This window comes from Salarias fasciatus, chromosome 12 (assembly GCF_902148845.1).
Source record: "Salarias fasciatus chromosome 12, fSalaFa1.1, whole genome shotgun sequence".
Lineage (NCBI taxonomy): Eukaryota > Metazoa > Chordata > Actinopteri > Blenniiformes > Blenniidae > Salarias > Salarias fasciatus.
The window spans coordinates 20334966-20357713 of record NC_043756.1 but is presented as its reverse complement, the minus strand read 5'-3'; the positions used below and the strand labels follow the sequence as shown (position 1 = coordinate 20357713).

At 43.3% G+C, this 22748-nt stretch overlaps 2 protein-coding genes across 3 annotated transcripts; both read right to left on the bottom strand.

The window, feature by feature from the left end:
* Window positions 1–763: 763 nt before the first annotated feature.
* Window positions 764–15295, bottom strand: ndufs4 (NADH:ubiquinone oxidoreductase subunit S4). Its single transcript, XM_030104750.1, has 5 exons — window positions 15157–15295; window positions 11194–11272; window positions 2293–2465; window positions 2117–2190; window positions 764–955 (listed from the first exon to the last, which is right to left on the bottom strand). The coding sequence occupies exons 1-5, from the start codon at window positions 15237–15239 to the stop codon at window positions 852–854; spliced, it is 513 nt and encodes a 170-aa protein (XP_029960610.1). The 5' UTR covers window positions 15240–15295; the 3' UTR covers window positions 764–851.
* A 542-nt stretch (window positions 15296–15837) lies between these two features.
* On the bottom strand, window positions 15838–22228 carry fsta (follistatin a). 2 transcript variants are annotated; one of them, XM_030104682.1, is made up of 6 exons: window positions 21953–22228; window positions 20541–20738; window positions 20112–20330; window positions 19763–19987; window positions 18966–19196; window positions 15838–17073 (listed from the first exon to the last, which is right to left on the bottom strand). In XM_030104682.1, exons 1-6 carry the CDS (start codon window positions 22041–22043, stop codon window positions 16985–16987), a joined length of 1053 nt encoding a protein of 350 aa, XP_029960542.1. In that variant the 5' UTR covers window positions 22044–22228; the 3' UTR covers window positions 15838–16984. The 2 variants fall into 2 exon arrangements, with proteins under 2 accessions (XP_029960542.1, XP_029960543.1); XM_030104683.1 differs by having other exon boundaries at window positions 20547–20738; window positions 21953–22225.
* Window positions 22229–22748: the final 520 nt, after the last annotated feature.

The following is a 22748-nucleotide window of genomic DNA, read 5'->3' as shown; positions in this document are numbered from 1 at the left end:
GATTCACGGAATTTACAGCTTCTACCAAAGATTTAAGGAAAACAACATGGAAAGAACAAAAAACATTTCAAGAAAAAAAAAAATGAGGTTCTTATAAAATATGCTCAAGATTAAAATAATTCTCCTGGAGATGGTTTGTTGCTTTCATATTGCAAGGTAATGGTTATGCAACTGGAATTTGATTTGATCTACAATTTGACACAGATCTGTTTTGGTTTTTGGTATTTTATAGATCAATAAGATCCATTTAGCATTTTTTTCCTCTCAATTTTCTGGCATTTTACTAGTCGAACAAGTCAATCGATAAAAACGTTCAGATTTAAGAGGATCTTTGTTTAACAATTCAACATAAAATGCCTGAAAAACTCACATTTCACTCAAAGTCTCAAACGAAAGTTACCAATTTTGAATAAAGCTCATAAAAGACAGAGGCTGTAACCGCTCGGCACAGATGTTTCACTAAAACCAAATCGTTCCAAGCTCCTATTTAAATTCCACTTGTGCAGCTTTCCAAACACTGAAATAATTTAGGCACCGGGAGGGGAAAGAAGCAAACACTCAGTGGGGAAAAATGTCCCTGCTTTTTGGCCGGCGGTCGTATTTATGCCCACATTTAAACAGGTTCTGATTGGAATAATACGCGGGCCTTTGTTTGACTGTGGCTCGGCCGGGAGAACAAACACTTCATTAATCGCGCGGACGGCGTTAGGTAGTCAGTAATGAGGTGGATGTTTGAAGAATAAAGGCGATAATGACCCAAATGTTTAGTTTCTACATATATAATGATGCATTTATTGACAAGAATGATACAGGTCCGCCGCGGGACAAACGCAGGTCAGCTAGCAGATGGTTTACTTGGCGGACCTCCTGGTCCTCTTGTCCCAGGAGAAGTTGGCTCCGTAGGACTTCACCCGGGGCTTGGAGGTCCTCTTCTCCGTCACTTCGTAGCTCCAACCTGGAGAGGAAAAACATCAGCGGTGAGCGAAGGAGAGGGGGCGGCGGGGGCGGCGGCGGCGGCGTCACGCATGTTCCCTTTGGACGAGCTCCAGCCTGGATGAGGTGTTCTGTGTGTAGTCGGGACGGCTCTAATGGTTTTCATGGTGCAATAAACAAGAGCGAGCCCATTTCCTTCGCTTCGTTTCAACAAACTTTCCCAGATGGTTCGCTTCTCCCAGTCAGAGCCAGCTCCGCTGTCGCGTTTGTTGTGAGGCCCTGACTGTGAAGAGACGGAGGCCAGTTTGTCTCGAGCCGCTGCTCAAGCTGCAGATACGAGTCGTTCCCGATCAAACAGCAAACCGAGGAGTACATCCCCACACTTTAACACCAAGTCTAACTTCAATAGATGCCCTCTTAGTTCTTCCTTCGGTTCTTTGACTGTATTGTGATCTGAGTGAACAATGTTCATGTTCAATATGACCAGAGAGGATCAGATCAGACGAGGCAGCTGGTGGGCCGCAGACCACCCCGAGAACCAGCTCCAGAAACCGTTCAGGGACGTAAAGGGAGGAGGCAAGTCACTGAACCACACATCAGTACAAATACTCCTCAAAGACTTAAAGTCAGACGCTTTTTTTTTTTTAATGCAAAGTTTTGTATAAAGTGTGAAATGCATCTCAGCTGTTCTCTTCCACACTGGATCATCTGATCCACATGTTTGATCTGGCTCCAGTTCGTATCCCTGACGTACTTCCTGATGCAACGAGATCAGTCGGGAGTTAAACTTCCGGATGAATTAATTAATAGAATTCAAATACTCATTTCTGGACAATAAATTAAAAGTCAACAGTTTCACATTTTGTGTGGTGGCAGTGATCCACATAGTTACACCTGCATGAAGCAAAGAACTAATAGAGTGAAAGTTATTGGTTATTTTTTATTACTGCTGCTCTTTAATATGTTCATTACAAACGAGTACAGTACAACTTACAAGACTTGACGAATGGATCAACAGAGCCAACTACTTTGGTATTTATGCTATTCAAAAATAAAACAAATCTACAAAAATAACACCTATCTCAACTATTAGCACAGCTACTTCTACCCATTTGCTGCAGTTTGGCCCAATCAGTTTACGAAAAAGCATAAAAAAAAAAAAAAAAATTGAAACTGTATTCACCATTTTTCTCTGCAAAAGCAATGGCGTCTTCCTTTGAGGAGAAACTGAGCACCATGTTGGACAGAGGATCGGCCCTGAAAGGCAGGGAAGGAACAGAAATATGTTATTGCACAGTTTAAGGACAGGGTCTCCATGGTCTCTAGATGTGGCGGCGGCGAGCGGGTGGAGGTTCTTACGTGGAGGCCCAGCCCATCAGAGGGTTCTCCCAGCGCTCCCGGGTGTCAAAGTCCATCTTCCACTTCTTGGTGCTGTTGGCTCCGGACTGCATGGCGGTCTTGGCGGGCACAAAGATGTGAACTCTGCGGGTCTTGATGTGCTCCTCGGGGACCCCGCTCAGAGTGGTGATGTCCTGCAGGGGGACAGACGCAAAGGAAAGACTATTAGATCTCAGGGGAGGAAAAAAAAAAAGACATCAAATTCAGAAACAGAAACTGGTCAATCACATATAATTCTGATTTTTGAGGACACTAGATTTGTGCAGCAGTTTGGTTTTCATGATGGAGTTAAACTCAGGAAAAAAAATGAGTCAGAATACAACCGCCACCTTCTAAGTTGATCAAATTAATGCATAATTCTTGATATGAGGTTTTCCAGACTGTTGGTAAAGTAGGCCAGAGGAGGAGGGGCCTGTGGGGGAACTAAATGCATATGCCTGGAGAAAAAAAAAAAAAAAAACTGGGGGCTCCTTCAAGCTGCTATCAAGGATCTGGTCCAGTTCTTTAGAGAATTAGCAAACAAGTGATGGGAAGTCGGCGACAAAACAGACCAACCTCCCAGCATGCTGGCAGCAGCCACCCAAGACTGAGGGGCTTTACACAGCGCCTCTCCTTTCACTGCAAGAATTTTACACGTTTCAATGGCCATTACAACTTCAAAGAATCAAATTTTCAACATTGTCTGTCATCTGCCAGTTGATTTGTAGAGACGGGGTCATTTTGCATGAACCCCACACAAAAGTCCGCCTCTCCCCTCGCCAGAGGAGCTTCCAATGGTCTTTAAGCCTCGTAAATTACAGGTCCGACTGCTAAAACTAACAGGCAAGACCCGAGTGAATTTAATCATAAGACGAGATCTGCGCGTTGAAAAGATTGTTCGAATGAAAGGGGGGGCTGAAGATGAACAAAAGAGAGGGGGGGAACTTCACAAGTGCTTGGTAATTATTTCCGGCTGCCCTATCTACTTAACCTTAACAATTCCTTCTTGTCACAAAGAGGAGGAAAACATGTTCTCTTCACCCAGAGGGGGTAATGGTTCATGACACAACAACGCACAAGACGGTGTTAAACAGCAACAAAATGAGACGCCGGGGCTTCTCTCCATTATCTTGGAGCCCGCAGCAGGTAATCAAACACGTTTTTAAAAAGGCAGGAAATACGTTTGTTATCCGAGATGGACGGCGTTCAGAAAGACCTGCGTTCGTTTTTGGGGAAAAGACGAAGAGCCATTAAAATACTTCAATCATACAAGCGATGAAGGGATTTGCAGATCTGATTGGATTCTTTCTCCGTTTGGCGATCAGAGGGAGGCAGAAACGATCCCCCCCGGGACGAACGCACCGGACCACGGTTCCGCATAGACACGTTACATAAAGCAGAACTGACACATGAGGCCCGTTTACGGTAAACTGCTGCCATAATTTCTCCAGATGTAGCGGACCTTAAATCACATCTTAGGCGTGGATGAGCACAAAGGGAGGATGTTTGAAAACCAGAAAAAGGCTCTGCCACATCACTGAAAACACTCCGCTCATTATTTGGCATTGTTTGCTGGAGGAAAAAAAAAAAAAAAAAATACGAGTCTAGACTTCTATGATACTTGCATGCATTACACTGAAAGCTAGGAGGGTTATCGGCATAACAGGCTCACCCACAATACCCGGATTCACAAAGGGAATGATTGTGGCTGGAATGTGGTGTGTTCCCAGGAAGACTAGAGAGGGCCGTCACAAAGGGAAAACCCACACGGTGGGCACTTTTTCTTCTGCCATGTACAGGAAGCGAAATGAGAACTATCAAGTTTGACACTATTCACAGGGCCTTCACGGGGCCCGACAATACCTGGCTGGGCAGACAGAATGCCGGGCTTAAGAGAGGGGGGAAAACGGCTGGCAAAGTCTCCGTCACGTGAAAGCGTGTCGATACTTCTGACACCTCCAGGCGACGTGCCAAATAAAGAGCATAGGGAGCTTGTGGCTGTGGGGCTGCTGGGCCCACCAGGCCGCTGAGAGCCGGTACCTCTAATACTCCGGCAGACCCGGGACGGCAGACTTCAGGGGAACAAAGCCGTGACGCGTTTCGGTTTCGGGAAAAAAAAAAACAAAAAAAAACAAAAATACAGGAACTGATTAAATATTTAAGAAAGCAAAAAAAAGGAAAACCCTAAAAACGGAGCTGAAAGGTCGAAAACATCTGTGAATCTCACTCTGTAAAAGTTTCAGATTGAGAATAAAATTATTTTTCGAGATCACTTCCTCGAAGGTCTTTCCAAAGTCCGGTTCATCGAATCACTGGTATCGGTACGGATTCTATCATCCACAGAAACAAAATGAAAACTCTGCATGGCATCGGTGTTCTGACCTCCGGTGACATTAAAGACCTCCCGCATGAGGTGCTACGAATTCAGACATTTAATTCATCTTACACACACTTAGACTTTTAAAAGGAACTGAACTGTTGATGTGGAAACACATGGAAATAACCACTGTTTAGAAACACCTCTGATGCATGAATATTTTAAAACATATTGTGAAATTAAAAGAAAAATATTGAAACAGGACCCCCAAATTTTATTCTAATAAGTCTCTTACAGCACAATAAGGGCATCCAGTGTGAAGCTCGTCTCAGATCCAGCTCAGATGATCCACGTTGGCGAGGAGCGGCCAGAATACAATACATTGTTCTGAGGTCTTTGTGTCAAACTCCTGGAGGTCCAGTTTATCTATCCGACAGGTGGACATGAGTCTGAAGATTTATCGGCTCGACATATGATAACTTAACAATTACTTTATAATATCTGGCCCGTTTTGTTAGATAAAGCAGACGTACTTCATGTTTCACAGCCTAATCAACCTTTGTTCGCCGTTTATTTCGCCCTGACAAAAAAACCAGCAGCGGACAGAGTTCCTTTTATTTCATCTCCCTGTGATCTGACTTACAACAACTGCTGTGGCGCTCTGGGTCTCACCCGGACGCGCTGCCAGCTCTGCGGCTCTGGCACAGGTCGGTGGCATCCCTCGTCCTAATCCTATCTCCAGCCTCCAATTGGCACCGCTGCGTTTCCAAGCGTGGAAAACAGCTGTCAACGGGAACAACAACTGCCGAATAAAAGAAGTGTTCAGGATGTCTGTTTCTGTAAGAGCTTTTCCAGTCGCCGCTGTTCCCGTATCGTTTGGCACATCGTGTCAGCTTCAGATGATTTGCAGGTGAATGTCTAAATTTCCTGCGGTTCACTTCCCACAGTTTATACACAGGAATGTTAAACCCAGTTCTGTCTGGTCAGTGTTATGAAAAATGGCCTCTGTACGCTTTTCTTTCCCATACCATTCACAGATCTGCTCCGAATAATAATAATAAAAAACATTAAGAATCGTTCTATGTATGGCATTACTGCGAGAGAACATGAAGCGAGAGAAAAAAAATCTATCAGATCTCACTCTTGGATGCAGGGTGGGGACGAAGTTCAGCTCATCATTTGCTTAAATGATGAATTAAAGTTTGAACAAAAAAAACATCTTGAGGAAATATGAAAAGTGCCACAAAAAACATTTAGGGATTTGGTAAACTGACTGCTGTCTTTGTCCTTCCTTCCGGATTGTAAAAACACTTTTTCCAAAACCTAATATGTGACATTAAAATGAAAATAAACTGTAAAAGGTGTCGAATAGTCCAACGTTTTGAAGAACTCCTTTTGTCCTGTGCCTGAGTCAAATGTCAGGTTCAGGATAACTGTTGAGTCGGTTAGCAGGATAAAAATAACAGAAAAATGGACCTCAGTCTTAGGCTCAAGTTTAAACATATTTAAATGTAAAGAAGAGGAACTAAAGCAAGGAGAATATCTATCCTTCATTTTATTTGCTTTTAGAACATTTTCTTATTAAATTTAATCATGTGTTGCATGATATACTGCTTTATAATAAGAAAATGTACTTTAATCTTAAATCTAAGCTTTAGAAAACTTAAAACACGGGGGAGGAGAACACTGGAAATGTCGCTCTGAAGTGTATTTTCCTGTTAGTGTTGACCCCTAACAAACAAAAATAAAGAAGGTAAGTGTGCCACTGACTCAGACCAGACTTCTCTCGCTCATTTTCACCCGTGTCGTGACGTCCGCGACACGAGTGAGGTCCCGGCCGACGCGGCACGGACACCTGTACGCCAATTCTGCAGCCGGAGGGGGTCAGGAGGTCAGCTGAGCTGAATCATGTCGAGTCAGCGTGCGCTGAAAGCCCAAACACATCACCCTTAACCCCCCGCCGTCGGAGCCGCGGCCAGACCCAGAGCCTCACTCATCGGCCTCCGCTGGCTCCCAACTCCAGACGCCTTTGAAGTAGAAAAAAGTGTGCCAATTACTGATCGGAGGTTGGGGGGGGGGATGGCCACGGTGTTTCTAATAGAAACAAATATGTTGCTTGCTCATGTGCAGGAGCGGTTCAGCGCCGGGGAACGAGGAGCAGCTGGCATGAGGGTCATCTCGAGTCTCGCGTTACACATACCGGTGAGGATCGGACGGAGAGGACAGAGGAGGGGTCGTTCATGAACACGCTGGATGCAGACACCCTTGTTTGTTTGTGTGTACGGCTCAGATATCGTTTTATATAAGTACCGCTATATATAAACAACTTCAAAGTCTGTAAATGTATCTGTATTCCTCTGTGGAGTTTGGGTCGATAAGTTCATTGAGCATGAAGAGATTCACTAAAATGTACTAATATATCAGACAACAGGCGACAGTTTAGGAATGATCCCAGAATTTAACGATGTTTGTCAGGGCTGTTACGTTAGCTTCTTATTGTGATCACAACAAAACGTCCACCGGCCGGGGGAGAACAAGGAAAACTTTAGAAATGACACTTGTGATTGTACAGACACCGAGATTCCTTTCCTGTTAGCTTCCAGAAAATTTATGAACCCAAGTGCAGGGAAACAGTAGTAGTCTGCATATTTTCATCCTATCTGCAAACAACACTTAAGAAGGAGACACTTCCTAAAACTGGCGGCGCTGACAGGCCTGAGGAGTCCTCTTAAGAGGCTCCGTCTCTCTGGAGGAGAGTGCTAATGAATGAAATACTATTTAGTGGATGCTACATAAAACAGCCTCTCGTCTGGAGCTCTTCAAAGACCAACATCCTCTGACCCACTACTCCAAACTTGAGCTGAGGTTTTTTTGTTTTTTTTTGCTGTTGTTCTTTTGCATGAGCGCGCCGTATGAGAGGGCAACCAGACAAAACAGACACTTCAGTTGTCTGTGTCTGAAGGAAAGGAGGGAAAGAGAGGAGAGAGAATGTGAGAATACGCCTGTCTGAGATGAAGCTATTTCAAATCTGTCGCAACACTCTGAGCAGTTCTTTATCAGCGGAGTCAGAGATAAATCTGGTCCGTCAAGCAGCAGATCTCTCAATCTGACTCCAATTGGAGTCTGAAAAAAAACAACCAACGACAGGCCTTGAGACTCAACTGCTTCACCGCGGTGAGAAGCCCACATCTTTTGTCCAGATGTGGCGTCGCATGCCAGGCGAGCGGCACGCCGCTGCGACTGGGCAGCCGAATCAGAGATTTCAGATTAGCAGCCTTAATATGGCGGGTGTCGAGAGGACGGACCAATTTAATACGCTCATCCTCTCCTCGTCCTCCTTCGCCTCCTCCTCCTCCCTCAATTCCCCGCAGTCTAATAACTGTCCTCCTCCGTCTCGTAAAACCCGAGTGCCTTTGGAGAACTCTATAACAAGCTTCACAAGCGCTTTAAGATGATGGTGTTGTCTTTATGTGGAGGTGGGGAGCGCGCTGGGCCCCGGCCGGAGCAGGGGTGGACCTGCGGGGCAAGGGACGTATTGTGTTGCATATCCAGGCAGCTGTTATGGTTATAAGCGCAGTTGTTTCTGCGGAGGGCCGGACCGCCGAGCGGAGCAGAGCGGAGCGGGGCGGAGGGCCCGGCTCTAATTGACGGAGGTCACAGACATTCCGTGTAAAGCCGTGTATCAGTGGCCAGCCAGCCGGACCCTGGGAGCTGCCCAGCATGCTTAATCAAACAGTAATTACAAACAAAAGCAGGTCGGCATGGGCACTCCGGGGAACAGCTCCGGGCACTGGAGCTCCATCACGCAGGTCTTTTTGTTTGGCATCATCTCTGACATTCACACAATGGCCCATAGAAGGCTTGCAACAGAAAGGAAGTCAAACTTTAGCCTTTTAAATTAAGAACAAAGGAGCAGTTAAAAGGTCCGCTCCGAGCTGTGGGCATTAAAAATCTGCTCCGTCGAAGACAATGAGAGATGCGTCCTGAAGCATCACATGATGCTGTCAAATCCATTTAGTCTGAATCAATCTGAAGCCCAAACATGATTAATCTGATATCATGTACAAAAACCCACAACTCTGCTCCGCACAAAGCAGGAACGATTAAACGTTGTGAAGTAACACATAATCCGAAACACATGCCACGTGCATTATAGCTCTTTTAATAATGGATCAATACACAAATAACTGTTGGTCGTCGTTTATCTGTCTGATTTCGCTGAGAGATGTTTGACCCGCGGTCGAATCTCGAACTCCACAGCAGAAATCTGTCTGTATTAGAGAGGAGCAAACAAACCGCCGAGCTGACACTTCCTGTAAGCTGTGCGTTTTTCCGACAGACGAGACATAAGGATGAGCGTCTAACAAACATTCAGGTTTTGGAAGGAATTCAAAATATTGCTTCCGTGGGCCGAAATGCAACCTCATCTTAAACGAGGTTATTCAGACGTCCACAACCAGCAGCAGCACCACCACTTTCTCCTCGGGCTGCTCGGGAGAGACAGCATGCGAACCCAACATAACCTCGGCGTGGATCGAGACCTCCGTTTGATTGGCCGAACCAGAAAGCAATTCACACTTATTGACAGGCTGATGAATGAGTAGCGTGCTGACGGACGCTGAATGCCCAAAAGGGAGGGCGCTCCCGTTGCCCTCTTCCATGTGAGACGGAGACTACTGTACTGTAAACAGCTGAGGGCCTCTCTCTTCGGCCCGTCTGGGTGAGCATTAGAGTGCTTCCCTCGGCCGCCTGCAACGGCGTGCCACAAAGGAACCTCTGTGGCCGACAACACTGAAGTGGCCACTGTCTTTTTCCGTGAGTCTCAGGGTGTCTCACCAACTTTTTTCCATGCAAGCCTCTTTTCTTTCACCCCCCCCCCCCCCCCCCCCCCCACTACCCTCCCCTCCCCATTTTTAGAGGCCCTTTTTTTCCTCCTCTCCTCTGCTGTTCCTCTCAGTGGCCCCTACTGAGAGGACAGAGACAGACACTCCGCCCAGCCAAAGGTTTGTCTGCCAGTATGGCCAGCTTTGGTCTGGGACAAAAGCACACTGACGCTGCCCAAACCCACCCCCCCAACACCACCCACCACCAAACACCCTCAAAACAAGTCCACAACAGACTCCCACATTCTCCTCAGAACTGTCTGTTTTGCCATTATCCGGTGTCTCCTTCGTATTTTAAATGACGGAGCAGGAACTTCAATCGTGGGGTTCTGTTTGGTGCCGCTGGTCCATCGCTAACCTTGACCTCCTCGAATGTTTTCTTATCACTGTTTTGGCTTCGGCACTTAATGAAAAGGGGCTTCAAGGACCCCCGTCTGGTGCTATTTCCTGAAATAAAGAGCTAACTCATTCACTGGAGTAGTAGTCTCTGCAGTGACTGCAAACTGCTGTCCTGTAGATCTTCTTAGATTCTGCGTTTTAACTGGTAACTAATCTCAAAAGAACTGTGTGGAAGTAGCAGATAAATACCCACATTACTGAGATAACAGAATATTTCTTTCAAGTGATTTTATTCATAATTGGGTAAAATATGCACCGCATAAACTACTTCACTACTTGTGTGAATCACAGATCACTATTGAGTACTCTCTCTATACTAATCAATATTCATTCTTGTTTTAATCTGGACGTTTTGAAAAAAATAAATCTTTTCACAGGGAATTCCTCTTTGATATCTATATGTATTTATGAAATCTGTAAGTTTTATGTACTTCACTATTTGTCTGTGAAATGTAATGTGAAAGTTGTATATATTTAAGTAAATCAAATAAAATGCCTCAACTTACAATGCAACTGAATACAGTCTAAAAGTAGCTCATATTTTGATTATTTTTAAAAGAAAATTAATTTGTACTTTTCAGTCAATTGAATAATATTTTCAGTCAATTGAATAATATTTTTAGAAGCAATAGAATGTAATTTAATCATTGCATCAGTAGTTTTGGGTACAATTCCTCTTTCTACATGCAGAATAAACCACATCAGCTGAAAACAGTCCATAAAAGACTCAATGGATGAGAGAAGAAACAGCTTAGGCTTCACTGATTTGTGCATTTACATGCACCGTATCTTCAAACCACAGGCGAAAGCATCTCGTATGAGAGGAACTCAAGATTCATGTTTAAATAATGACAGAGGAATGTGAAAAATACTTGCAAGGTAATAATTTTCCTTATTGAGAGTACCGAGCTTTCATGTTTCAAAATCCCTCTTTCAATTACGGTGAAGCCAGATCTGAGTTTCTTCCCCATAAAACACAAACTGCCCTTTTCTCTCAAACTCAATTTGGCTGAGCTGTGGATCAGTGGTCGTCACTGGAGTCTGGGAGGACTGCAGACAGAGGATGAATGCGAGCTGTGAGCATGCACAGTAGTACCACTGATACCATTTTCCATTAGCATCATATTGACACAAAAGCCCACTGTCTGCTAGCAGCTCGTTTTGGCAGCACATTAGCAAAGTTTTGACTTGTTTTTTTTTTTTTTTCTCGTAAAGTAATTGGGAGCCAGCAGATCAGACGGACACCAATCCGTGGGTCACGTTGATCAGGAGAGGGATTCTTACCAATTTCTCATCAACTGTGATAAGTTGCGTGTCTTGTCCTGCTTTCTCTGCCAGCCTCGCCGCCGATGTGCTTGTAGACCTGAAAAAGCCATTAGATAGACGTTACACGCAACGCACGAACCAGCCAGCGGGCGCACAAGAGACAAAGGAGGCAGATTACGTGAACGAGATGCGCGCCGCAGACCGGGACTATCTTGGAGGAGGCGGCGGTGGCGAGGGTGCAGTGAAAACGACGCGACGAGGAGGGAATCCCCCCCGCCACATATTAGTTCTGTCTGGTGAATCTCTGGCAGACTCTCGCTCTCATCCTAATGACAGGACGTGCTTAATGTTGGCTGTGGTCAGCCGTCAGATGAGGACTCTGTAGCTCTTTGTCAAAGTGCAGCCGTGTCCCGTCACAAAACCGCATTGTAACCGTCACGGCTCGGGCTGCGAAGGCCACATTCCAGATAACGCCGCGATAACCACCAGTTCAGAGTTTTTTCAAGGGTGCAAAAAATTTCCACGATAACCAGTTATTTAATGTGAACACTACTGTGGCCAATACATTTATGCTTTGTTGTATTAACACTATAAGCATTTCCTGACAGTATATTCTACACCTGATCACACTCTACTGTTCAGTTTTTGTTTCCAAACTGTTTTATGTATGCAATAGATTAACTGTAATGGAAACAAATGAACCGTTACAGCGACCCAACTATCCGTCTTCTACACGGCTTATCAAACTCAGGGTTGTGTGGCGCTGATCACAGATGGATTCGAATGAAGGCAGGTCACCAGTCCATCGCAAGGAAGATGCAGAGAAACAAACAGTCACACTCGCAGGAAATTTATAGTAAAGAATTAACTTCGAATGCATGTTTCGGACTGTGGAAGGAAAGCAGAGTACTCAGAGGAAACCCAACACAGAGAGAAAATACACAAACTCCACACAGAAAACACTGAAGTCCAGACTCAGACCAGGGATATTCCTATCACTGCTCCACTGACTTCTAATCATTTCCAATCAGGACTCAGTTTGATTTATTTCATTTGTTTCAGCTTGATATATCAAAAACAGCGGTCCACAATTCTCTTTCTTTGTGCTATTGATTAGTCTTTCTTCTTGAAGTACATATTTTTATTAAGGGTATTTCTTACATTTGACAAATCAAATGTTTACTGAAAGGTGAAAAGAAGTGAGTAATCAAACAATGATGAAAAGGTTTAGTTTGATCATTCAGTTATATGGATTAGTTTTTAAACAGCAACCACATAAAAGAGGTTGTTGAACAAATGTTTCAACTATTAGTCTATCACCGCCCGTTTTATCCTTATATAATTTCACACTTTAGTCTTCATTCAGACAACACTGTGTAGGCTTATCTTTTGACAGTACAATGCAGCCAAAGTACATATAATTGACCCAAGCTGGACAAACACGAGGCCAAATTCGAATCCAAAATTTTTTTTGATAGCCTTCCATCTTTATTGGGAAATAAAAAAAAAACCTTGTTCTATATGAGAAACACCCTAATTAAACAAAAACTGTGCACAAACATTCCTGCAACAACTCAGTGAACTGTTGGTATGAGAATCTCTTCCTTTTGTTGCACCGTTTTATCTCAGTATCTATCAGGGAACCATTCTGAGTAGCAGTGGGTTTTTGTTTCAGCTTGGGAGACAGCAGCGAGGAAGTTCAGCAGGTAAATATCACTTTTAAAGAATAGGATATGCTTCAGACTCAGTAAATAAGCTCACTATCACTACCCCATGTACTAATTCAAATCATCAGGTGCTGCCAAAGCTGTGCTGGCGAGCACCTTGTGACCTGTGGAGATGTTGGGAAGAGCTCAAATAGTGGTCAGCACAAACATTATTTTAAAAGTTGGGGGTTATTTACTTTCTTTAAAAAAAAAATCATAAAAATGTACCATCCATCAATTTCTTTTAATCCTGCTTGCTTGATGAGTGAAGGCAGGGTACACTCTGCACTGTTCACCAGTCCATCACAGAGAAAACACAACAGAGACATATTCACTCCTTCAGGCAATTTAGAGTCACCCATAAAGTTTGATTATTTCATTTAACAGGGGAACAAAAGTACTGAGAGAAAATCCACACTAACTAGGTGACAGAACTAAACGCACCAGCCCTCGGAATTTTTCAATAAAACTATTGATCACCTACATTGGCCGCACGGTGGCGCAGTGGTTAGCGCTCTTGCCTCACAGCAAGAAGGTCCTGGGTTCAAATACCGGCCGGGGCTCGGGGGCCTTTCTGTGTGGGCCTTTCTTTCATGTTCTCCCCGTGTGTGCGTGGGTTCCCTCCGGGTACTCCGGCTTCCTCCCACGGTCCAAAAACATGCATGGTAGGTTAATTGATCACCCTAAATTGCCCCTAGGTATGAATGTGTGAGTGAATGGTTGTTTGTCTATATATGTCAGCCCTGCAACAGACTGGCGAACTGTCCAGGGTGTACCCCGCCTTCGCCCACAGCAGCTGGGATTGGCTCCAGCCACCCGCGACCCCGAAAGGGAAAAAGCGGCAGAAAATGAATGAATCACCTACATTATTCAAAAGGATCAAGCTGTTCAACCGAGATGAACAGAAATATGCTGAATGCCAACAAATCTATGGACATGTTGACATTTTGGTGATTAGGAAAGCTTGAAAGCCACATCTAAGCAAACTAAACTCTTGCATTACTTTGTACTCTTGCTACTACAGTTTTGAAAAGTTGATGGCCCATGGCTTAAACCAACTGAGGGGTGTTAATAGTGGCACACAAATGTGAATTGAGAGATACTCACTCAACAAATGTGTTGTTCTCTAATCAATGATCCTACAAAATATTGCTAATTCTGTGAAAGTCATTTTCCCAATATTATATCTAGATCAGAAAGCGCTTACATGAACTATGAAGTATAAATGTTAAGAAGCAGAGATCACAAATGTCAAAAGAGTTCATCTAACTCTCGTTTAAATCAGATTAACATGACTGTAGCATTTCAGTTTTTATCAAACCTGATTTAGTGTGAACTATTTTGAGATACTGCATCTGCATTTCTCTGGACTGAGTCTGTCTACTCAGCTAAAAGCAAGTTAATGTCTCCAGCTCATGTGCTTCAGTTGATTTCTACCCTGTAAAAATAAATAAAAATGTTACACTCCTCCCTCAAAAGTCTGTATTATCAGAAAATTTAACATGAAAGTGTGAAGATACCAGGCCTCGTGGTGATGAAGTGTTTAGCCCTGCTGCCTCACAGCGAGAACGCGATGGGCTCAATTACCAGTGGAAGACTATGTGGAATTTGCATGTTCTCCCTGTGTGCGTGGGCTTCTTCCAGGTACTCCTGTTTAATCCTAAAAGCATACATGTGACTGAGGTTAATTTGTGACCCCAGGTTCACAATGAACATATATAAATGTTAAAGCCAACACTAACATTGAGGAGAATACAAATGCATATGAAGTGATGCAGTTTGCTCTAAAAACTAAAAGTGAGCTTAAATAATAACAAGTAGCTCCTGACTCTCAATTTTATCCTTTTCAGCTAGGGTGATTATTTAATTATCTAACAAACTAAGATCATCACATCTCAGCTTATCATTATGTTGGTGTTATGAGGTGTAATGATGTATGAAGCTGTTATAGCTTTGTAGCACGACCTAACATTAGCTGTTAGCTTGCTAGCTGAGTTCTGTAAGGACTTTAACAATGTTTCACAATCTGCTGACTGCACTGATGAGATGAGAACACGGAACCACAGTTCTAATCGCAAGCTGAAACTGCAACCTTGATAAAAAAGTTGTGTATTTTAGCACATTTCAACAAATTGTCCTATAGCCGATTAGCTCGCGGACAGCTATTAGCTCGTGCTGTGCCTCGTAAACCGGCCTCATTTGTCAAAGTTACACATTTAAAGCGGCTTTCAGGAAAAGTCACCGCAGAACTACTAAACACTGAACACGGCATTACCTGACAGGATTCAGGAGGAGTTTAGAAGCTGCGTTGAAAGCAGATAGACGTCCCAAACCGAGAAGTGACATTGAAGACGCCATGACTGTTGTCAACAATGACGTACGGAAGCTGAGAGGGGACGAACTGTACGATCCGCGTTTGGAGCCAGCTGGAGGCGGAGGAGCGGCGTCTCACACACACACACACACACAGACACACGCACTATGCGCGCGCATATACGCACGAGCACACGAACACACAACAGTGTGGTGGCTTGTTTCATATCAGAAGAGAAGAATTTTTGCTTTTGTTGTTTCAACTCTTGAAGTGTTGCACTCCTTGCATATATAATGAATTTGTTATGTGATAAGTTCAGCTGACATTTCATAGAGTATATAGTGCAATAAATACAGTGCTTTAACATTACTGCTATAACCACAAAGTGTGCTGCCATCTTTATTGCACCTCTAAGGACAAGAATATGGCAAATTTAACCAGAAATATAGAAACATTTGTTCAATCATAGCTGAAATGTCACCTCCAAGTTTCAAATCAAAACTCATTGCTTCATTGTATACTGCATATTAAACAATAAGATTTCATTCTTTATTTCTCTGATATATCCTTTTGCTTTTCCGTCTTTTACCGTGCATTTACTCTTTCCCCCCCAAGTGAATAAAACAGCAGAGTCAGAAAATCTATAAGGAAAAAAAAACTTTTATTGTTTCACTCTTCATATCTGTACAAATACCATCAAACTTTGTATGTACATATGACATTTACATAAAAAATACAAAACTATATATTCATAACAGAATTTTGTATTTCTCTTGTGATGCTTGAAAATAAAAATGCATTTTTAGGGGAAAAAAAACAATAAAAGAAACAAAGTGAAGAAGTCTGATATAGTGTAGATTACTGCAGTATGTTAGTCCTATAGTTCAGCTCTGTGAGAGCAATATGGAGTACATTGGCAAGAAGACAGCTCACAAGGGTTAATGGCACATTGTTTCCAAAATAATCAAGTATTGTCCAAAACTTACCTCTTCTCTAATGTAGTGAGAGAAAAAAAAATGCTAGTGATCATGTCTAAAAGTTTTTGTTTCCATGAGGAAACATATCTAAAGGGGTTAAAACTGAAGACGAAAATAGGAATAAGAAAAGAAAAACAAATGGCTCTTTTTTTTCTTTTCTGTATCATCACTGTTGTGTTCACCTTTTGCAAGGCTCTTTTGCCTAAAAAGAAAAAAAAAAAACAAAGAAGAAGACAAGAAAAAAAAAACAAGCAAAACGAAATAAAACCATTGAGAGAATCCCTTTGGTCAGTTATTATAGTTGTAAACAAACCAGAAACACTTCTGTACATAAAATGATTGATATATTCCCAATAAATAAACACACAGCCTAAACATGCATTTCCGTATGTGTGACATAAACATCTGTGATAGAGATCTGACAGAAACAAGCAGATTTTTACAGCTCAGGGAATGCAATTTACAGCTTGTAGAGGACTTATACTTACATGGTAACATGACAAATAAATAACACTGTTTTTCTTTGGACAAATATATTTCTTCATGATAAAAAAAAAAAATGAAAGAAAAGTAGAAGAGACAACAACAAAAAAAAAAAAGGGGAAATGAATGGAAACACAATATATCATGGTAGATAGTAAGCCTGACAATGTAAATGTATAAATTATAAAACACAAAAAGTATAAATAAACATCTAGCAGACTGAACTATATGTATACTTCCTTTTTCTTTAAAAAATAAATAAGCATACACATAATGTACAGTATGGACATGATTCCTTGCCCTAGGACTGTTCCCCTAGTGGTGGGAGCCTATCCGTCCAGTATAGAGGATAAATGGACGTAGGCCATGTAGTCTGAGTCCTCATCTTCCTCATCCTCCTCCTGGTCTTCTGTAATGGCTATATGGGAGAATATACGGTAGCTGTTGTATGAATATGGACCACAACAGCAGAAAATATCACTGAATGTTAAAATAAAATCGAATATTTGCGTATTTGAAGAAGAGTGGCGGGCAGTCACAAATAATTTGGTATCTCCAATTATACAACATCCATTTTTTATCCTCGAGTTAGTAAGCAAGTCAGGATTGTGGTCGGGGGTGAGGGGTCACAAGGTAAGTTGGGAGGGGGGGGAGGGGGGGGGGGGGGGCATAGGGGGCACTGGGGGCTGATGGGTCCAGTGGTTCGGGTCTCTTTTGAGCAGATTCCTGAAAGCAGACACACATGACACAGAAAAGTGCTCTTGTGTTCTTGGATTTGCTCACTTTTTTTTTTTCTTTTTTTTTTTTTCCTCTGATCATTGTTTTTAGCTTCTGGCTCAACTGTACAAGGAGGGAGGACCATGTGTGGCAGCCTGGCCTTAGCAAGCAGGTCAGAGGTCATCGACACAGTTCTGAGGTATTTTCTTTTTCCTTTTTACAGAAGAAATTTACATTGGACACAAATAATAATAATAAAAAAATAGCACACAAGCAAGCGCAGGAGTGACAATACCAAAAAAAAAAAAAAAGAAAGAAAAATCAAAAATAAAACAGGCAGTCCCTCATAAATCCAAAAGGATTTGTAATTTCTTATACATATTATCATATTCTGGTAGACAACAAAAAACACAAATGATAAAAGTTAGCTGATGGAGGTTAACTTTTCCTCTAATGATGAGATGAGATGTAGGAGAGTGTGGTTCTGCAAGCTTCTGCTAATCCTGCAAATTATCACACTGAGAGTTCTTTCGCTCATGAGGTGATCATAAAGTTGGTCCCTTGGATTCCACTGCATACATCAGGCACATCATATCAAGTGAGACGGTGGAAAGAAAGTAACAAGGAGACATTCTCCAAAATAGAAACTTGGAATGTAAATTTGATACTTCCTTGGGGACATTTGCTTAATTTGCTGCCAGTTTGCGAGTGTGAGAACGGCTCACACTGGTCTATAAATACAGTAGACGTTCCGCATGAATATTGGGTGTTAAAAATCCGTCGTCTTTTGTCACTAATATGGCACCAATGTTACAATCACCTTATGCATATCAAACGAATAAATATTTTAGAATGAATACTTCTGATTGACATGTTGGCATTGTGGTGTTTGTCACAAGAGGCAGTGCATTCTGAAATGATTGATTACAGCCAAAAGCAACAAAAATTGAAAGAATACAAAAAGAAATATTCAGTTACTGGGGAAACTAACAATGTGACCATGGAATTTACAAGCTGTAAAGATATAATCACTACTATAAGAATCAAACCATTAATGATTAAAAAAATACTGCATGAGTTTTAAGGCAACCCGCTCCTGAGGGTCACTAGCATGAGCATAAACATGAAGATTGTTCCACTGCAAGCGAAATTAGCTTTGTCTAATACCTGTGTTAATTTGATGGAGTTAATCCCCCCCCCCAAACTCCTAAAGTCCTGATGATATAAAATCAATCTCCATTCACCTTTTCTGTCCATTTGTTTTGCAGAGGAATTGAAAAAAAGGGGCAAAATAACACAAAAAAACAAGAACACAAGAACAGAAACCAGTGACAAAGACAATGTCATGCATGTTCTTCCATTTCAGAGTCTTTTCTGCTTGCTTAAGCTGTGCTTGGTAATGTGTCGGGGGGGGGGGGGGGGGGGGGGGGGGGGGGGCTCGGGGTGAGAAGTCGGGGTGTGGGGGAGCACTTCAGGGGAATTTTTTGTTGGGAAAGCAACACAGATTATTGTCTTTTTGCTTGGAGAGGGAGGGTGGAGGTTTTGTTTCTTTTGCAGAATTTGCTTTTGTTTTTTTGTTTTTTTGTTACTTACAGTTGCAAGATCCTGAGTGCTTGACTTCCAGCAGCATCCCCAAAGAGCAAGCAGCTTGCTTCATGGCACACTCGCTGGGATATGTGGTGTTGTCGCTGGCACACACCGCCTCGTCCGTCCTGCTCTCCGGACAGGTCTCGTCGCACAGCGAGCAGCGGCCCCGGCCCATCCGGGCGTCCCACAGACACTTCTTTCCTGTGCTGCACTGGATGTCCTCACATGACTTGGCCTCTGGAAAAGGAAAGTCGGAAATCTTTCATTACGTGGATTATCGTGCGCGCTTTTCAAGCGGGATCAAATGACTTCTGAATTTTATAGAGAACTAAGCTGGGAATAGAAAAAACCTAATCCTGCTTTATTGAGTTAGTATTTGCAATAAAAGCAAGCGCAGTGTTTCAATTAGCGGCTTAATACAACAGGAATGAGATCGAATGCAATCTCGACAGGAATCAATCTGACTCAGAACTTGAAACATGTCTTCACGGCCCCCTGCACTTCCCTGTTGTGCTTTCTCCCTCCCCCTCTCCATCCCTCTTTCCCATATGGGATAGCGCTGCCAACATCAGGAAATAATAAGATGTCTATCAATCCTTGAGCAAACACAAGCAACTACCAAACACACACGCTGTGTAAAAACCCCCTCCTCACAGGAATGTTGGCAAAAATGAGCAGTAAATTGCTGCAGAGCAGGCCGGGAAGAAAATGTACTCAAACAATATTCAAACTGAATGGCTGGAGGCTCTCTCTGGGAGCAGAGGCTCACTCCTCCTCCTTCACGTCTCTGGTTGCAAACTTACTGATGCATTTCCCCTCATATGCCACTCCGATGGACCTGCCCAGGAGGCAGGTGGCTCTTCTCAGGTGACAGGCGCTGGCATAGACGATCCCGTCGTTTCCACACAGGTACTGCTCGGGAGAAGTCACCTCGGGGCAAATCCGATTACACGTCACACAATAGGCGTTATTCGTCTGGTCCACGACGCAGGTGGAGCTGCCGGGGCACAAGACATCCCGGCACGTTTCTGGCGAGACAAAAGGCGTCGCAAGGGGTTTGGTGAAAATATGGCACGCGGGAACAACGACAAGCGCAGATGTGAGCTCTCGAACGTGAGAAGAAAACAATCCAGTCTGTGCATCGTTACTTACTCTTGCATTTTCCCTGGTACTGCACGTCCAGGTCGGGGTGGCCTTTACACTTCGCCTTCAGCAGCGCGCACTCGTCTTTGTAGGTTTTCCCGTCTGAGCCGCAGACCGGCCCCTTCCAGGTGATGTTGGAGCAGTCTGGCGCGCACACGCAGCGTGGCTTACTTCTCCTGTTCATTTTGCACCTCTTTCCGGGCCCACAGTCTACATTGTCGCAGGTTTCTACAACAAAAGGTCTGGGTTATGTCATGCTGGCGGGGGATTTTTGGTCCTATGCGTAAAAAAAAAAAAAAAACTACTTTGACGCATTAAGTGCACACAAAAGGGCTAATTTACGCATTGCGTTATGCGTAAATTAGATCATCAGTATCAGTTATTAAGCAAAGTGGCTGATGACGGGTCTTATGAGAAAATGAAGGGAAATGAGTGCACCTCCACCTTTGCAAGGTATGCAATTGGGAGCTCCGCCATTGAAGATCATCCACCTAAAGAGCGTGCTGTTGGGGACGTCCTCCTCGGTCCAGGACGTCCCCAGCCTTCCGCTCCGGCAGCACTCCTCCCTGCTCATCCCGGGCATGTAGAGCACCTGGCATCTCCCGTTCTTCCCCTGCTGCAGCCAGCAGTTCCCAGCTGCAAACACGAAAACAACATTTAAAAGAAGAAGGAGAAGAAGAAGCTGTAATGTGGCACGCTGGACGTCTGAAACCGCTGACCCAGACGCGGCAGACACACATGCAGGCTGTATTATCCGAGACGCTCCCTCCCTCCCCTTTCGCCCTCCCGGCAGTATTTTGTCTGATTTTTTTTTTTTCCGAGACTGTTAACACTTGCCTATCCCAACTGTGACTGACAGCCCTTACAATGCAGCTACAAACCAAAAAAAGTACGAAGGATCTTTGGAGGGGGGTTGCCCTTTATTCTCGGAGTCTCCTTGTTATCTCTGGACAGAAACTGGAGTGTCTAGACAGTGTTAAATAGCAGCCAATCTCTCTCCTTCAGAAAAAAAAAAAAAAGAAAAACCCCCGGTCTTTAGGTATCAAGGCTGAACACACCGCCGTCTCAGACGCCTCAGACAAGTACCCGCCAGACAATGGCACGGTTATGGAAACACTGTGAAATTTATTTTAGACATTTGAAAATAAGGTAGAAAAATCTGAGCGGGTTATCTTGCGTCTGTCTCAGGAATATATCTTTATATCCAGACAGCTGCAGGACGTTTAAGCCAACATGGACACACATGCCTTTATGTGTTCATGTAGAAACATGCTCTTTGCAATCCCTGCATTTTCTTAATGAAATGAGGCATCAGTGAGCTATGTAAAAAATAAATAAATAAATAAAAAAAATAAACTGTGGGTTTGGACTGTTTGTTGCTATGATGAAAAGGCTGAACTGGAAAAGGGGCACACTTTGCGCACAATGATGAACGGGTCCCTGCGTAAAAATTGCACAAATAACACGCCCTTAAACTCACAATGCATAGTCTAAAGTTTGCTTTATCACAAACGTCAGACGGTCCCACTAAAGAGTGATGATCCGTCCAGGTATTGTGGAGAGGCTGAACGCAGCGTGCTGTGCGCCAGGTTGAGGACTGCAAAACTTACAGTCCCACTTTGAAGTGTCCCGCACGGCACCTGTTTTATACGCTTTACGCACGCAGTGTCTGCTGTCCAGACACTTTTTTTTTTTAAATCAGCAGGGGAGAAAATAAGAAAGTCACTTTGAAAAGTTTCTCTCTGGCAGCAAGTATCCGACACTCGCGCGTTTTGCGGCTTGACAGCCGGCCGTGCGTTTAATTAAAGGAGAAGGAAGGAATAAAATGCAAATTGGAGAGAGGAGCTTACCTTGAACTTTTTGATGTTCCATGAGGTGACAAAGCCATACGAACAAGAGAAAAATGCCCGGGTGGAGGTGGTGTTTCAGCATCCCAAACATGATGGAGAGGCAAAGTGAGCCACGTATTTGACACAGGCAGCGCAAAAGTAATCTGCTTAAGGTGGCAGTGTTGAATAAGTGTCAGTCTGAGAATGCAGCCTTTTTAAATCTATAAGGGGTCTCGGGTAGTCTGTCTCTGGTGGGCGGTCTCCTCTTCTGTGGGGGTGGGGAGATTTTTTCTTTTCTTTTTTTTTTCCTTTCTTCTTTCTTTTTTTTTTTTTTCTTTACCAAAGTTCTTTCAATCCCAGTCAGGTGACATCGTTATGGGCAACTTTCTCTCCTGTGAGAATATCTTATAAAGCGCGATACTTCGCAATCATGCGGACAAAAATAAATAAATAAAAAAAGGAGCATGATACAAAATGTTCCATATTTTACTATTTTACTTTTTTTTTTTTAGTGGAAAATGATTTTATTACTACAGCATCAATCAGTGTCTGCACCACACTGAATCGCGGAGTAATGGTAATAACATCATTTATTTTTATATATTGTACAGTTTGTAAGGGAAATGGTTTACATGCATGTATTATGCGTGTGCGTTTACATTTGTGCGTCGACATGCGTGAGTGTTTACATGTGTGTGTTCATATAAGTGTCCATATAATAACTAGAAAGGCCTTTCTGTTGTGTAATGAGGGCCACAGCCAGCATGCCTGTCCGGACATACAATCGCTCCTTTAAACTCGGCGCACTACTTGAAGG